Source organism: Perna viridis, chromosome 1 (genome assembly GCF_037379345.1).
Source record: "Perna viridis isolate PV_CMFRI_1.1 ecotype Kerala chromosome 1, ASM3737934v1, whole genome shotgun sequence".
Classification (NCBI taxonomy): domain Eukaryota; kingdom Metazoa; phylum Mollusca; class Bivalvia; order Mytilida; family Mytilidae; genus Perna; species Perna viridis.
Genome location: NC_142445.1, coordinates 61,978,242 through 61,996,606, shown reverse-complemented (window position 1 = coordinate 61,996,606; position 18,365 = coordinate 61,978,242). Strand labels below are relative to the sequence as shown.

At 33.2% G+C, this 18,365-nt stretch overlaps 2 protein-coding genes across 4 annotated transcripts in view; one reads left to right on the top strand and one right to left on the bottom strand.

Annotated features, from left to right (window-relative positions):
* LOC148629737 (WASH complex subunit 5-like) overlaps positions 1-9,755 on the top strand; it is a 28,295-nt gene extending 18,540 nt beyond the window's left edge. For both annotated transcript variants that reach the window (XM_088556334.1, XM_088556337.1), the window contains exons 22-28: positions 331-511; positions 1,264-1,343; positions 2,201-2,304; positions 6,806-7,032; positions 8,184-8,340; positions 9,168-9,255; positions 9,535-9,755. In XM_088556334.1, the coding sequence (XP_088412460.1) occupies positions 331-511; positions 1,264-1,343; positions 2,201-2,304; positions 6,806-7,032; positions 8,184-8,340; positions 9,168-9,255; positions 9,535-9,600 (903 nt within the window). In that variant the 3' untranslated portion in view covers positions 9,601-9,755. The remainder of the gene's footprint in view (positions 1-330; positions 512-1,263; positions 1,344-2,200; positions 2,305-6,805; positions 7,033-8,183; positions 8,341-9,167; positions 9,256-9,534) is intronic.
* Positions 9,756-12,416: 2,661 nt separating this feature from the next.
* LOC148629735 (mitochondrial enolase superfamily member 1-like) overlaps positions 12,417-18,365 on the bottom strand; it is a 34,929-nt gene continuing 28,980 nt past the window's right edge. For both annotated transcript variants that reach the window (XM_088556307.1, XM_088556301.1), the window contains exons 12-16: positions 16,177-16,311; positions 15,447-15,618; positions 14,588-14,687; positions 13,469-13,550; positions 12,417-13,104 (exon numbers count right to left, since the gene is read on the bottom strand). In XM_088556307.1, the coding sequence (XP_088412433.1) occupies positions 12,994-13,104; positions 13,469-13,550; positions 14,588-14,687; positions 15,447-15,618; positions 16,177-16,311 (600 nt within the window). In that variant the 3' untranslated portion in view covers positions 12,417-12,993. The remainder of the gene's footprint in view (positions 13,105-13,468; positions 13,551-14,587; positions 14,688-15,446; positions 15,619-16,176; positions 16,312-18,365) is intronic.

Genomic DNA, 18,365 nt, shown 5'->3' with positions numbered 1-18,365 from the left:
ATGATACCAGATTTCATTAGGGAATTCAGTTACTGTTAATGGTGGTTAATAGTAATTTCAACAATTCATATTTAGTAAAAGCTTCCATAAAGATCCAAATACATGTAAATATAAAGATAGTAATATCAAAAATAATCCATTAAACACTGTCTTTATTGTATACCAGTTACTTGGTATATACATGGTATCTGAGAGCAGTTTTTAATCCTTTGTGGTTTATTTGCACATTCTTGTTTTTGTTATGTTGAAATTTTGATTATGATGAATTATTGATTTTAAAATTGACTGATGGATGTAAGTGTGATAAGGTGTTGTGTTTATTTTTTCCAGAGGTCTGTTGGGACATTTGGACTGACAGGACTTGATAGACTGCTATGTTTTATGATTGTGAAAGAACTACAGAATTATCAAGTGTTGATGAACAGAACAGTATTAAATCCTAAAGAGAAGACTTGGATAGAAGCACTCAATAGTTTTACTAAAACACTCAGTCCTGTCAAGGGTACAGTTGGTAAGTCCACAATTAGATTAAAAAGAATAGAACAGCTCCAGTTAAAAAAAGTATTCTTGTATCATGTTAATCTTGACTTCATGTTGAAGAGAGCCTTTGCCCAAACTTGGTTTCTGCCTCTTTCATCAACTATTAAATTGTTTCAGTCTTATGAGTATTCCTCATAAGAATTTACCCCATAGTGGGTAGTTTTCAAGAGTGCCATATTTTGCAATTTCCTCTATGAATAGGGGTAATAAATTTTTGTAGTCTTTAATTTACAAGTCCGTAGATTGGTCGACAGGATATAACTGTGAAATACATGGACTTAAAGTTGGCAAGCTTTTATTTATTGTCACGAATATAGCGAAAAATTAGAACCTCTAGAAATTGTCCTGCTATACAGTATTTTCCTGTTCTGTCCAATCTTACAGTCTTTAGGTTTCTGTGTAAACAGTGTTAACAATTTATGCTAAAACCTGTCTACAGCAAACTCCTTTCATCGGAAGGTTGTTTGATTTAGACAGATGTTTAGCTTATACAGATAAAAATGCAGTAAAACTGATATGACTTGACTTGAAGTCTGGTTTGGACAGGTTTTTGGTTTATTCAGAGTTTGGTTTAGACAAAGGATGTACTGAACGAAACATTGTTATGTTGCTTTCATTTTGTAATAGTAACAACACTTGAATCAGTGGTAGTTATATACAGGTAGTCTAGTATAAAGTATGAAATTTTTCAATGTTAGTTTTCAAACATATATTATTTTACAGCTAATCCACAGAAAGTATACAGTGCTATGTCCTCTAAGTTAACTAAGCTATGGCCACACTTCTTAGATGTCATACTAAAGGTATATCATGGACACTAATCAACATTTGGAAAAAAAATTGGAAAAATTATTAGCTAATCACTATCATTGAATTTATGTATTGAACATTATTATAGAGTACATTACTATAGTTAATAATTAACTCATTTTATTGTCATAACCACAAACAGATTGGACACAAGATTTCAAGCCATTGTTCACTTGTCTAGTATTTCTAGCTCAGACTGCTTTTATGCCAACAAATCTGAGAATTTCCGTTTTATATGTTGCATTAATTTAAAGGTTAGTTTCCTGGTAGACATGACTTCGACATTAAATATCATGAAAGGATGAAAAATCACATATTTCTCTCTGTCAAGCTGCTGCAATTCTTTCTTTCTCAACTTCATAACTGTTATTGTTCTGTATTTAACAGAGCCCTATCTGACAATAATATTAAATTTCAGAAATGAAAAAATAAACTTTTATATCAATCATCATGAATAACTCATGAACTGAAAAAAAGTTACATCAAAATACTGTAAATGTATAAACTTTCTAGTTGCTAATTTTCAATGATTCTGTCAAGTGAACACATTCATGGATAAATAAAAATAATAAGTGTTTATAGTGTTAAAAGTCACTTGCACAGGTACTTTATTTAATGCTTTTATGTTCACGTCCTAAAGAGCAAAAAAGTGTACATCGTGAAAATTAATACATTAACATTATTACAATATAGTAGACTTAGAAAAGCATGGCACTGAAAATATCGTCGAAGATATGTAAATCATTATATTTAAATGAAACAGTTTTGAGAAGTTTAGAAATTAAACTGTTATATGAGAATTTAGTGGATTTTTAATGCATAACATTACATATGTTGTAATAATTTGTAGGTTGGTCAAATGCAGCTGTTGAGGAGACAGATTGCACATGAATTGAGTACATCCTGCAAGTTTGATTCCAAATTTTTAGCAAGTACTTTACAGACATTCAATGAGTAAGTCTCCTGGATAAGTTCATATTCATTTATTTATTTGATCATTTACATAGATAAGAAAATATTTATACCCCACACAATGAGTTGAGGGGTATAATGTTTTTAAAATCTCTATGTGCCCAAACATCTATCATTGTGTCATAAAATGACATCAACTGGATAGGGCCTTCATTTTATGTTTGATTTCCTGTGAACTTTATGAGTGGTTTGTAGTAATAAAAATGTTTTATAAAAATTAGTCAAGTGGAACCACTTTTTTGGAGGGAGGACTTTGTTAAAAAATTTTACACCTGGATTTGGTCTCCCTTGGTTTTAAGGTTCTCTTAAATGGCATAAATGGTTAATAGTAATTAAAGCTTAAATATGATTGATTTTTGCAAATGTCGAGTGGGAAATAAATTATACAGTGGAACTCTCCTAAACCGGCCCCTCTGAAAACCGGAATCCTCCGAAAACCGATCATTTAGTTTTGGTCCGGAATTTTCCCCTATATAATAAGTAAAAATTTCCTCCCTAAACCGGCCCCTCTGAATTCCGAACATCGGCTGCAAAATTCGGTCCCAAAACCCATTTCTTTGTAAAAATTAACCTCCGAAAACCAGTGAAAAGTTTGCCGACAAGTAAAATCAATGAGCCGTGTAACATGTTGTAAACATGTCAATCACGGTAAGATCAATAAATCAGTACTTCAAAAGGCTAACACCGATCTTGATTGGCATTAACAAGGAGTGACACTCTTTTATTCATTAATTATCACAGATAATGAGGGCAATAACCATGATCCTATATGTAATTAACTTTTTAACAAATGTTAAATTTAAAAATTGTTTTGATAACCACATTTTCAAACGATTCTGTAAAAACAGAAAATGAAAACTTCAAAATATGTTGTGCTGACCGCTTGTGTTCTATTAAAAACAGAAAATGAAAACTTCAAAATAGGTTGTGCCGACCGCTTGTGTTCTATTGTAAAATGAGTAAATGAAATTAAAGTTATGGCTTGAAAATGGTTTTCCTTAAATAGCCGGTCTTACAATTTTCAAATCATTCTGAAATTTGCATTGCTTCTGGTTTAATCTAAAATTACTGCTAAAATGTCAAAACCGCCGGCTAAACGTCGTCGTATTGAATTAAATTAACAAATTTAATTTAATCAAAGAATCTGAAAGTTTTCCAAAACCATCTCAGAAATCGTTAAGTGAAAAATTCGGTATAGGAAAAACGACCGTTTCCGATATTTTAAAGAGAAAATCAGAATATCTTGCAAATTATGATAACAATGACAATTTGAAGAAATTTAGATTTGGTAACAAAAGTAAACATGACAATTTGAACGATCTGATGTGGGACTGGTTCCGTCAAGCTCGAGACAAGGCTATTCCGATTTCCGGGCCTATTTTGCAAAGCAAAGCCTTAGAATTTGCCAGTCAGTTAGACATTTCCGATTTCAAAGCCTCAAACGGGTGGTTAGAAAAATTTAAGAGTCGCCATGCTATTAAAGCGTTTACCGTTAGTGTAGAAAGTGCCGGTGTAAATGTAGAAACTGTTGATGAATATCGCTCGCGTATTCCAGAAATTTGCTCAGATTTTGAACCTTGTAACATTTTTAATTGTGACGAAACTGGTCTATACTATCGTGCGTTACCAGACAAGACACTTTCAGCCAAAGGGCAATCTTCCAAAGGTGTAAAAAATTCTAAAGACAATGTCAATAAACTACGCCACGCATCACTAAACTGTCAACAATATAAAAATACTGAACAGTACGATTACTCTTTAATTAAAAACAACAATACAACTTTTACGTTTATTCTTGATTTGAACACAAACATACACAAAGAATGTGTGTAGAAACATACAAACAGTGCAATCAGATAATCATCAATAGGATCGGATCGATCACAAGATCAATAACATTGTACTTCCGGTATCCATATACGGAACGGATACGAAAATTTCCGGAACCTCCAAAAACCGGCACCTCTGAAAACCGGCCGATTTCTTTGGTCCCATGGGCAGCCGGTTTTCAGAGGCTCCACTGTAGTAGGAGCAAATTACAAAATGGTTGTAGGTATATTTTCATTGTAGCTATTGAAAACCAAATTGTGTCATTTTATAATTTGCTAAACTTCCATTGGTCAGATTGCATTTCCCAGTTTCATTTTCTTGTCAGAGAAACTTGTGAAGTGTGTTCTCATTTCTAATATATGGATTTAACTTTTCTATAGAGTGCACATGTAGGCCTGTTGAGATGATTGAGGTCAATAAGGTTCTTTAAAATGATACTTTTTTTAAATGATGATCCATGACTATAACTATAATGAAATCAGTTTAAACTGAACCTCTGTAAGGAGGTTTTGTTCATTTTAGACAGGTCTTCAGCTTATCCGGGTTCAGAAAGCATCCAATACCTGTCTGAGTTTAAACTGAACCCCTGTAAGGAGGTTTTGTTCAGTTTAGACAGGTCTTCAGCTTTTCGGGTTCAGAAAGCATCCAATCCCTATCTGAGTTTAAACTGAACCCCTGTAATGAGGTTTTGTTCAGTTTAGAAGGTCTTCAGCTTATTCAGGTTCAGAAAGCATCCAATCCCTATCTGAGTTTAAACTTAACCCCCGTAAGGAGGTTTTGTTCAGTTTAGACAGGTCTTCAGCTTATTCAGGTTCAGAAAGCATCCAATCCCTATCTGAGTTTAAACTGAACCCCTGTAAGGAGGTTTTGTTCAGTTTAGACAGGTCTTCAGTTATTCGGGTTCAGAAAGCATCCAATCCCCATCTTTGTTTAAGCTGAACCCCTGTAATGAGGTTTTGTTCAGTTTAGACAGGTCTTCAGCTTATCCGGGTTCAGAAAGCATCCAATCCCTATCTGAGTTTAAACTGAACCCCTGTAAGGAGGTTTTGTTCAGTTTAGACAGGTCTTCAGCTTATTCGGGTTCAGAAAGCATCCAATCCCTATCTGAGTTTAAACTGAACCCCTGTAAGGAGGTTTTGTTCAGTTTAGACAGGTCTTCAGCTTATCCGGGTTCAGAAAGCATGCAATACCTATCTGAGTTTAAACTGAACCCCTGTAAGGAGGTTTTGTTCAGTTTAGACCGGTCTTCAGCTTATTCAGGTTCAGAAAGCATCCAATCCCTATCTTTGTTTAAACTGAACCCCTGTAAGGAGGTTTTGTTCAGTTCAGACAGGTCTTCAGCTTTTTCGGGTTCAGAAAGCATCCAATCCCCATCTTTGTTTAAGCTGAACCCCTGTAATGAGGTTTGGTTCAGTTTAGACAGGTCTTCAGCTTATTCAGGTTCAGAAAGCATCCAATTCCTATCTTTGTTTAAACTGAACCCCTGTAAGGAGGTTTTGTTCAGTTTAGACAGGTCTTCAGCTTATTCAGGTTCAGAAAGCATCCAATCCCTATCTTTGTTTAAACTGAACCCCTGTAAGGAGGTTTTGTTCAGTTTAGACAGGTCTTCAGCTTATTCAGGTTCAGAAAGCATCCAATTACTATCTGAGTTTAAACTGAACCCCTGTAAGGAGGTTTTGTTCAGTTTAGACAGGTCTTCAGCTTATTCGGGTTCAGAAAGCATCCAATCCCTATTTTTGTTTAAACTGAACCCCTGTAATGAGGTTTTGTTCAGTTTAGACAGGTCTTCAGCTTATTCAGGTTCAAAAAGCATCCAATCCCTATCTTTGTTTAAACTGAACCCCTGTAAGGAGGTTTTGTTCAGTTTAGACAGGTCTTCAGCTTATTCGGGTTCAGAAAGCATCCAATTACTATCTGAGTTTAAACTGAACCCCTGTAAGGAGGTTTTGTTCAGTTTAGACAGGTCTTCAGCTTATTCGGGTTCAGAAAGCATCCAATCCCTATCTTTGTTTAAACTGAACCCCTGTAAGGAGGTTTTGTTCAGTTTAGACAGGTCTTCAGCTTATTCGGGTTCAGAAAGCATCCAATCCCTATCTTTGTTTAAACTGAACCCCTGTAATGAGGTTTTGTTCAGTTTAGACAGGTCTTCAGCTTATTCAGGTTCAAAAAGCATTCAATCCCTATCTTTGTTTAAACTGAACCCCTGTAAGGAGGTTTTGTTCAGTTTAGACAGGTCTTCAGCTTATTCAGGTTCAAAAAGCATCCAATCCCTATCTGAGTTTAAACTGAACCCCTGTAAGGAGGTTTTGTTCAGTTTAGACAGGTCTTCAGCTTATTCAGGTTCAGAAAGCATCCAATCCCTACCTGAGTTAGGAAGTCCTTCAGTCCCTATCTGAGTTAAGAAGTTTTCTAGTTTTTTTTCAGGGTTTGGGTTTAACTGGTTTTTACTATATTTAAATGAATTGTAATATAAATTGATTAAATGTTGAATGTTATGTGAAAATTGAAGTAAAACTATATCAAATTGATAAACTTTGATAGTACATGTACTTTATTTTCTTTTATAAAATATTAGAACACTTTTTTGTTTTATAAATTTTTTTATCATCACAAATTTCTTTCCATCGATAAAATGCTCTTTGTTTATTTGTAGTGCTTTGATGGCTGACATAGAAAGACATTACCAGGACCCCACCCTGCCATATCCTAAAGAGGAGAATCCACTGATGTATGAACTAACATCTTATCTAGAGTCTGCAGGATTCCATGACCCCCTGTCAAAAATATACATCACTACAAAGAGACTCCCTCATTTCCCTCTGTTTAATGCTCTGTTTGTGTTGTCTCACCTACCAAAGCTGGTATACAGCAAATCTATCAGTAAGTTTTATCAGTTACAGCAAATCTATCAGTAAGTTTTACCAGTTACAGCAAATCTATCAGTAAGTTTTATCAGTTACAGAAAATCTATCAGTAAATTTTATCAGTTACAGCAAATCTATCAGTAAGTTTTACCAGTTACAGCAAATCTATCAGTAAGTTTTACCAGTTACAGAAAATCTATCAGTAAGTTTTATCAGTTACAGCAAATCTATCAGTAAGTTTTACCAGTTACAGCAAATCTATCAGTAAGTTTTATCAATGTGCAAGGATTTAATATTTGATTTGCACCTTAAATGTGTAAAAATCCTGATGCTATATATAATTTAGGCTGTTGGCTATATTGTAATCACCTTGTACATTTATCAGTCTGTCTGTTTGTCTGTTGAACTTCTCAGCTTCTGTTGGAGGTAATGCTTAAATATTTAGTGCACTGCTTTGCATGATGACTTGTACTGTGTCTCCCCTTTTTAGAAATAGTCTGGAAATTAACTTAAAAGGATTTTAGATCATGACTAGTTTTGAAAGGCTAATTGTGTATAACCAGTAAAGGATTGCTTCAGATAAATTTGACTGTTTCATCTATTCTCACCAGTGGAAAAACTCCATTCTTTTATCAAATAAGACACAAAGCTATGAATGGTTGAATACTGGTTTGTGTTTAGTGTCTCATATCTAGCTCTGAAATGTAAGGGTCTTTGTAATCAATTTCAATGTTATAGTTTTCTTATATTTTTTTTAACTTTTACATTTTTTTGTGAAACCAACCACTGATATTTTTACATTTAACTCTATTAATGATATACATGTATATCAGAAGTGGTTATATACAAAAGCGAAATACTTATGTGCCAGTTCGATGGGGGAATATTAAGACGGAAAATCCATGGACAAAAACATGTCTGAAAACTCATAAAAGGACCAACAACAAGAAAGACCAGTTAAAAAAGAATAAAAGAGGTGAGCAGTATGAAACCCACCAAAAAACTGGAGGTTGACTCAGGTGCTTTGGAAGGGTAAGCAGTTCCTTCTTACAAGCTACCCACTCTGCTGCCCAATGAAGATCAAGTGCAGCAAAGAGAAAGAAAGTCTACAATAAGAGGTGTATCCAAATATAATTAACCTTGTGACCTTTTGATTTATTTTGTTAGGTGGTATGACCTGTAAAAGGCTCCCAGACCCTTTGGATGGACCGCCTTTTGTTATTGGTTGTATAACACTGCTGAAACAGTTCCATTCTGAGGAGATGGATCGTTTTTTAGCCTTACTTGGCCAGTATATTAGATCAACTGTCAGTGTTTTGCCAAAGTAAGTTAAAATATTCGAATTGATCTTTATGTAAAGATTATGGAAGTTATGAGGCATAGTGAGAAAAAATAAAACATAACTTCGTAACTTGATATTATACTTTCCATATTCGCAACATCAAAAGGCTGTCGTCTGGTACTGGAAATCACTTTTAACATAAATCGACTGTGGGATTTTGGTGTGTATTTGGTCATATTTCAGGTTTATAATATTCGTCTGATTCTTACAGACTGGCACTTCAGTGTAGATGTGAATATTATAAAAGAGCTGGGAAAAGAATGACAAATCTAAGTAGCTGCCTTTGTAATAATCATGCAATATTTAAAGTGAGTGATTCACTCAAAAAAGTTCTCTTATGAGAATCTTTTATTTCGGGCATTTTATTGACAATCATTCTTCATATATGCTTTCTAGCTCATGTATGTTATAATAAAAAATGTTGGTGAAAGCAATGCTTCCTCATTTCATTAATTTTTTCCTGCCACTAGACGACATATTGTATGAAACCTTTGGTAAATGTCATTCACAGCTCTGAAGCACTCTACAATATATTATATAAATAAAAAATATGTAATCCTGTGACCCATAAATCCCCTTTGCTTGATTCTAATGTGTAGATACTAAAGATTATACCATAGAAATTAGTTTTCAATGACTTATCTGTACTAAAACAGACAAGTCCATATGTAATATCATCAAAAATCAAATTGACAAAATAAAATTGGAAGGATTCAATTATGTACATGTATGTTATTTCTTATGTCTTCACTTCTTCAGCTCTTTGAAATATTAAATAAAATAGATACATTTGTACTTGCTTGTTTCAGTGTCAAGTCAGGTGATCTATCCCAAGATGCATTGAATGTACTTGTGTTTTTAGAGGATTTTGTATATTACAGTGGTTTGAGCAGAAAGGTATGAACATATTTACCAATCTTCAATCTGTCAAATATATATTACGTATATATAAATATATACATATTTTTCATTCGTCTTGAATAAATGTTTTGATGAATAACTTTGAAATAATACATGGAAATCACAAAAAAATGGAGAAAACAAAGTTATCATATAGTTCCTATTTAATACTTTAAAATTGGAACTATAGGTTGATACGTCTTGATGGAAATCTGATCAATGATAAACTTCACTTCAGTAACATCTATAATTTCATTTGATATTGTTTTGTTTTAGGTTATTGAAGCACAGATACCACCATACTTATTTGATGAGTGTAAAACCCAGCTGGCTCAAGGATAGACCAAGGACATTTCATTGACATTCCCAGTGACTTGTAGTGCTATGTTAACATTGTGACGTTATTTTGCTGACTCTTTTTAAAGTGCAATATGTTATTTTTATTAATGATGAACTTGTTGTTTATTATTTTAAGAACTATATTTTGATATTTAAAATGTGTTTGTTTTGATTTCAAAATCACGAAAATACTGGAGTACTTGTGGATAAATTCAAACCTCAGTCCAATATAGTAATAGGGTTTCTCATGCTCTCATTCGTCACTGTACAAGTTTAATCTTCCTGCACACTTTTTAGTAACTTCTGTTCAATTTATTTTATTTTTATACATCATGCATTATTATTTAGTAATAGGGCTAATAATTTACAAAGCTTTTATTGTCAAAATGACCTTATTTTCATGCCCAGTCACCCAAAAAGTTGTCAAGGCATATGATTATTCCACAACAGCTTTGTTGATTTCCATCTGAACACTTTTTGGGTATCTGAATGTACCTGGATGTTTTTTTAGGTGTCCTTTTACACCAATTACATATTCTGAGAAGTACCATTTGTGTCACAAACTTTTTTCCTTTATTGTTTGAATATTGTGTAAGAATGGGGAACTCGTTTGGTGCCAGTCTACACATACAGGTATTTATGTATAGCATTATCTCCCTTGAATATAGGAAACAGAACTGCAGTCAGGAGCAGACATAATTCTTAGAAAGAGAACTTTTCTATTTTGGAATTTAACAAGTATGCAAACAGCTAAATAAATCCCAGAGAAAATGTGCTCATAATGAGTTGAAGTACCACCCCTTTATTTGATCAAATATAGTGTTTGTATTGTATGGTTTGTTTAAATATAGTTTTACTTTCTATGTGTACTGACTTTGAAACAAAATTGTTATGAAAATTTATATCTAGCCCTTTTACTGATAGAAATTAAATTGTTTATCAAAATGACTCACTCTACTATTTCATATAATGCCTGTTCCCATTCCTAATAAAAGAGAGGGGAGTCATATTATTTTTTTTCCAAATGCTTGAAATTTGACCATACTTCATTATATAAGTGGGCCAGTGGAATTCAATAATTATTGGGGCAAATGAGGTTATGTTTTTGTCAAAGTGGTTTGCACAAATGATACACTGATACAAACTGATATCTGGTGTTCCAGTTCTTGATACCCTGACACAAACTGATATCTGGTGTTCCAGTTCCTGATACCCCGACACAAACTGACACAAACTGATATCTGGTGTTCCAGTTCTTGATACCCTGACACAAACTGATATCCAGTGTTCCAGTTCTTGATACCCCGACACAAACTGGACAATCTCATATCTGGTGTTCCAGTTCTTGATACCCCGACACAAACTGATGTCTGGTGTTCCAGTTCTTGATACCCTGACACAAACTGATATCTGGTGTTCCAGTTCTTGATACACTGACACAAACTAATATCTGGTGTTCCAGTTCTTGTTTATGGTTTGTTCACTCTCCACCTTCTTTTATTTTTATACCACCTTTAAATAAACAACTCTTTCTTACAAATCCTTACGAATCTCCAAACTTCACAAGATTTGGGAATCAACAAAGTTAAAAATTCTTAAAATTTCTGTTGTGACTTAAAATTGCATATGTAATTTTGGAGAAGGTATTGTATCTTTTACCAAACCATGAAAGAAGAGCCAAAAATGAAAATTGAACAAATGTTTAATTTTAAGTGAAAAAAATATTCATAATATGTAAGCAAAAACAGTTGAGAAATAAAAAAAAATTGGCAGTGACTGCTGTTGGACAATCAAAAGAGTTAAACACAGACAAAAAAAGCAAGAAAAAAAAAAACTTATACAATACTTAGGATTTAAAATCAAGATTGACCTAAAATTTTGAAAGATCATTACATGACATATAAACCAAAAATAGTGTATTCAAACCACAGAGATATGGGTCAATTTATAAGTTTATATAAACTGTTATAAAAATAATGACAATGATGGAGAGAAAGAGTACTCAAGGGAACCAAGGTTATAGCGGTAATCAAAAGAATGTAATCCAGGGACACACACCAGACATGGAAAACAGACATACACAACAAAGAACATAAAGTAACTAAAATCATACATACAAAGTAACAAAAGCAAATGAGCAACTTGGACTCCACTAAAAACTGGGAGCATGGACCAGGTGCACCGGTACGGTAAGTGTCCTCTGCTTTTCTAGAAACACCCGCCAAGTTGCTCATAAAAAATCAAGTTCGGGGTAGACAAACAAGGAAAGGAAAACTATGACCCGTTGAATAAATCAGTTTTCATGGTGCAGATGGATACACCATAACGATCCACGAGTTCATGATGACGGCCATAAAACTTCAGTAGTGATGACAACAGAAAACGGGAATAAAATGGATTCATAAGAATACAAAAACAAATTAAGTTATTGTACCTCGCATCTAAAATTTCAACATACATTTTCCATTTAAACTTTTGTGAATTATCTTGTGTCAAAATGTATGCTATATAAAAGGCATGTCACTGTGTCTCAATTGAGACAGAGTTTTTAACTTTATTGAAAATGGATTGACTTCCTTCCTTTGTTATATTCATAAATTATTAATTCAACAGTTTTTTCTTTTTTCTACCATTTGTAAAAATTCTCTCACATCTGAGTGACATCTAGACTCAATTTTGTAACATAATTGTCTCCTAATTTACTTCTTGTGTCATATATCTGTTCTGGGATCAATATTTTCTTCAGGTGTGTGTTGCTTCCACGTCCTTAGTTTTGTTGCTACTGTATTAGCAGTGGACAAAAGAAAATGAAAAAAATACACAATTAACAGTCTTTATTCTATAATTATAAACTGCAATAAAACAAGATTAATTAACAATGGATAAAATTGGTGCAAAATAACAACAATAAATAGTAAACTTCTGATTATCACAATTAGCTTGAATAGTTTTACCAACATAAACCTATAATTTCAGAAACTAAAATTAAGTTCACTGAACAAAAGAAAAAAAAGATACAGGTACATTGGCTAGAATGAGAGTAATATCATGCAGGTCACATATTCAGCATTGAAAAAGGAGAAACCAAATAACACTTAATTACAGTGCTATGTTTAAATAAATATGTAGTCAAATGTGTACTTCTATGTAAGAAATGGACCATTAAAAATATAATGACACACAAACAATATGTGATATTTTTCAGCTCAATGATTATAGCAGGTTTTGTTTAATTTATAATGCAAAGTCATACTGATTCAATAAAAGTAACTGGATTTCATGATTCTACAAATAAATGCTTTTCTGTGAGACTTCCTGAGCACACTTTGGACATCTAAGTCCAGAATATTGAAGCCATTATCTGTTTAATTGACCAAAAATGCACTAATAAGAATGTCAATCTTGTTTAAATATTCCCTCTGCAAATAGCCTCTGCCACTCAGTACCCTCAGGATAAACATACTGCTTCAAAGCATCCTCTTTAATTCCTACCAGATAGCCTGGTACCTATACAATATAAAATCATGTTATGTATAAAAAAATAGTTGGAAATTCAGTTATGTAATAGAAATGAAGTATTTCCTTGTAGGCATGGAAAAAGCAAGATGTACATGTACCACAAACACCACATGGATCTAAAAATAGAAGTGATTCAAGCACCTACAAATGTTCACGTAATGTAGGAATGATGTTTTAAAAGACTTACATGAACTAGAGCTTGCCATTAACCATATGCAAATACTTTTTTCCTTAAAAAGCTGGTTTTCATTGTTTTCACAGAAGGAAATCTGTGTATTCCTTTCAAGATTCATCATGGGCATAAGATAGAATAAAATTGCCAAGAAAACAACAAAAAATACACTCTACTTACAGTTGGTACAACATAATTTCCATTCCTAATGGCCACTGGAGCTTCCATGTGTTCATGTAAGTGGTCAGCAAATTCTATCATTCTGTGAAAAAATGCATCAACATTAGATAAACACTATAGCCTCATTCATTTAATTGGTTCTTATATGAATATTTGTGAAAAAAAGGAAATCAAGATTTCTGGCAGTGTTTAAACTGACCTTTTAGCAGGAAAAAGAAGTCATCCATGTAGAATATTTCATGTTGTACATCATATACAGGGTCTTCCTATTAGCTATTTTAGTTTTCATAAGACTGCAAAATTTTTCGATCTCACTATTCAAAGATACCCAAGTTTAGATTAATAACCAGACTATTACTCTGTAGTTTTCTAACGTATTTGAACACAAAGTTCACTACAAAAAGGTAAACTTGGGATTAATACTGGGGGTCTGGACCCTAAGTATTAGGTAATAGGTACAAAAATGTGCCAAAAGTGGCTTCCTTTTTTAAAGACATAAGTATTATGAGTGAATTAATCTTCTATGAAATAGTAACACAAATTCCATACCACACATGAAATGTCCAAAGTGACTTCACGGTTTAGGCATTATTTATTTTGGACCCATGGTTCAGGTGATTTAAAATATGTCCCTTAAGTCTTTGTGATATTCTCTCTACGTTATAATTTGTACGATCAAGTTACTTATACAATGTTCCCTATTGTTAGTTATTATACAACCAGATTTTCAAATAATTTTCTTGGTAAAAGTATAGTGCAAGTATTACTAGATCTTAAAGAAATAAAAAATGAAAAATTTCACATAAAAATTGAATACATGTAAATTACAGCTGTGAGTGCATATCCACATATGAAGTTAAAGGTTGCATAATATAAAATAGACCCACTTAGGAGTTGTGTATACACAAACACTTAAATCCAAATAGACCCACTTAGGAGTTGTGTATACACAAACACTTAAATCCAAATCTTTATGTAAAGTTTCATCAAATTCAATTACATGTAAATGGTTTAGTAGTTGTGCTCACAAGGTATTGAATAGACAAGGTGATTCCTATACATCAAACAACGACCAGTTTTATTTGTGGGGTATAAAAAATATCCAGCACAAAATCTTACCTATTTTTCAATGAACATCCAACTGCAACATAATCGAACATAGCCAGATGCTGAACCAGTTCACACAGCCCTACTCCACCAGCATGTGGGCAAACAGGAACTGAAAGATCAATTGGTATTGTTTAAAAGTCAATCAAAGAATCTGAACTTAACTCTTTTTAATACTCCCCAATTTGAAGGGTATATAGTGATAAGGGTGTCTGTATGAAATTTAACGAAACTTTTACAAAATATTTATTGCACATTCTCATTGTGCACCTCATATTTTAGTTTATGATCCAAATCAATTTGGACGTCAAAAAGTGTATGTTATCAAATGGGGAAGTAAGGTTATCATGTTAGAGAGCATTGCTCACAGTTTTTCAAGTTATTTTTTTATGTCAAGGAGAAATGAGAGAAATACAGATTTGTCCATTGTAGGCAGTTGAGTAAATGCTTTTTCTACAGTCAAGACACTCGAACTCATTTTACCTAGTACTTAGTACATTATGCTTTAATGGTAACAGAAGTCCAAAAGATTCTGGTAAACTCACACCAACTTACAAGTTACAAAAGTTTCTATAGAATGAAAGAACGCCTGACAGTAACAATGCAGTATTGCCTTTACAACGTTGTTTGGGGAGGGAAATACTGTGAAAGTATTATTGTTCGTGGGGTACCAATTTTTGTGGTTTTCATGGGTAAGCCAAACCATGAAATTTGGTTCCCAACAAAAATAAGATTTCCACTGAAGTGAAAACTAAAAACCTCAAAACCAAAAATTCAAGAACTTGTGTTTCTTCCCTAATCCACAAAAATCGGTATAAACGAGTTGAAGTAATTTCACAGTACATCGTTAAGATCTTGTACTACATCATACCATCAAATTTAGCAGCCAACAGAATAACAGCTATGACTTCATTGACACCACCAAGTCTACAGGCATCTATTTGACAGTACTGCATGGCTTTAGACTTCAGAAACTGTTTAAACATAACTCTGTTCTGACAATGCTCTCCGGTCGCCACTGCTATACCTAGTGGATTCAGAGCCTGCAAAATTAAGTTATATGTATATGCACAAGTGGAGAAGCACTAGGAATTAGAAAACCTGTCTAAACTTTTTTAAACTGACTTTATATCAATGTATTTTGAACATTGATAACCAAAAGACCTGTCTAAACTGAACCAATTCAAAAGTCCAAACAGGGTTAGGTTTAAAGTTCACTGAACAATGTTAAAATCCTCATTTCAGGCAACCATTTGCCATGTTAAACGAATAGATTTATGGTGGAATTCATGAATTGGCCCAGAAACAGTTCAATCATTTTTCTTTATTGACTTACAATTTCTCACACATTAAGCCAGTGCAATGTGGTAGTCTGAAATGTCATTTCTTCAAAATAACAAAGAATCAACATACCAGTGTTATACTTACTGAACTACACATTTACCAACAAAAACTCAAATTAATTCATTGGTTAAAAGCTTTAAAAATCCAACTGAATTCTATCTCATTTCATTTAAAGAAGTAAGAACCTGGGCAGACACTGAAATAAAACATGGTCAAAAGTTTTGAACACATGCATTATGTTTTTTTTTTCTGTATACCTCAGCTATTGCAGCATGGCCCATGACATCATCAGGATTAGTGGGTTCTTCTATCCACAATGGTTTATATGGAGCTAACTTTGTCATCCAATCTATGGACTCCTGCACTTCCCATTTCTGGTTGGCATCTACCATCTGAAAACAAAATAAAAAACTCGATTTAAGTACAATGAAGCCTCTCTAAACCAAACCTTGAAAATGAAAAAAACAAGCCTTAACAAGATACTTTTTGAAGTCCTTTTATATAAATTAGAATGTATTTTAAACATGGATTAACCAGACACCTCTTTAAACCAAATAAATTCTACAGTCCAAAAGAGGTTTGATCTAGACAGGTTTTACTGCACAAGGAATTGTTGTAGCATTCAAAGATATTGTTGTTACACACCCTCTAAGCTACATGTAATCTAGACTTTCCTGTGAATAAGAATTGAAAGTTTGCAAAAAGAATAGCGTGAACTTTAACTGGGGGAACACACTGAACCTTTTGAAAGAATGAGTAATCAAGGGAACCAAGATTTTGGCTGAAATCAAAAGAATGTAATCCAGGGGCAAAGACCAGACATGGCAAACAGACCAACAAAACAAAGAACTTAAAGTAACTAAAACAAGAGGCTCTTGAAGAGCCTGAATCACTGACCAGACAAACCATACCTTTTTAATAAAGTAAGTAAATGTATCATGCTTTGTTACTATGTTTGACAAAAAATTGCTGAAAAAGATCATATATTGATGAATGCTGTAAGTTAAAAAGAGTAAAATGTTGGAAATGCCTTCACAGTGTTTTTAGAACCTATGGAACAAATTTTGGCAGGGATCCCCTGTGCCCTGTTATTCCAGCAGGTCTGAGGGGGCATTAGCCCAGTATAGATTTGCTTTAAAGGAACATAAAATGAAGTTAAACCATTGCTTTCCAAAATTTGAATACCAGTAATCACCATTCATATAAGGAGACCAAATCCATTATATAAACCAATTATAGTTCAAATCAAAGCAAGTATAAAAATTTGCAGGAAAATGGCTGCCTAGAACAATCTTTCATCACCATTCAACTTTAAACACCTAGTTTCCTAAAGATGGAATCTGAGCATTTGGTAAAAATTGTTGTAAAATGGCAACCACTTTGAAAATGGCCGCCTAAAAAATAATTTCAATACTGCTGCCAACTCAGAATATCATGTTTATCTTATGGGTAGCTCTCATTTTCATTATTCTTCTAGAGTTGAGGAAAAACTAGCAAAAAAGCAGTCTGATCCCTATTTTCTAATTTTAGTAATGACGGCCATGTTTTTTTTGACTGATGAAAAATTGCAAATGATCAGTTTGTGGAGGAAACCCTAAAAACTTATATAAAATTTTGTTGCAATTGGTTTCAGAGAGTTATACACATTAAGACGACAAAAAAAAAAATCTGTTTCAGGGACCACAATTCTTACAACAGGCAACAAATTATTTTGAAAACTTTGGCAAAGGTCCTTCTTCTGATGGTGAACAATTGTACTCTCCATCAATATTTTGCTAAATTCAACGTTTTTTGAGTTATTTGCAAAAAATTGCATTTCGACCCCTTTGTTCTATTTTCAGTAACAATGGCCATGTTTTTCCATCAATCAAAAATCCAAACGTTCATTTTGTGCGGGATACCCTAAAAAACAGTAATACTAACTTACAGTAGATTTGTTGGAGAAGATTTTTGAAAGTAACAACATAAAAAACGTCCAAAAAGGGCAATAACTCCAACATGGTGTGGTAGTATCTGGTACAGAGTAATATTCCAGGACGAATAACTACTGACTAACTTTTATTACAAGAGTATAAACGAGGATCTCAGAAATATACAACATGTTCAAATATATAATGTCCAATTACATAAAACAATATTAGGTCACAAGATAGTCAGCATAGTTTATATGTGAGTGTCCAGTTTACCCACAATACGGGTATGATTAACTGACCCATTCATTTCACAAGTATTTGACATTTACTTGGCCTACGGGTATTATACATTTCCTTTGACTTGTTTATTACTTGTTTTTCACCAAAGTATTTTTTTGCATACATGTGTATTTGACTGGACATTTTTGTTGTTGTATAGATTATTGATTTTTAATAATATGTTCTTTCGATTCACTTCGTGGCTGTTTTATACCCTTAAGTACATATATAATTCAATTCATAATTAACATGAG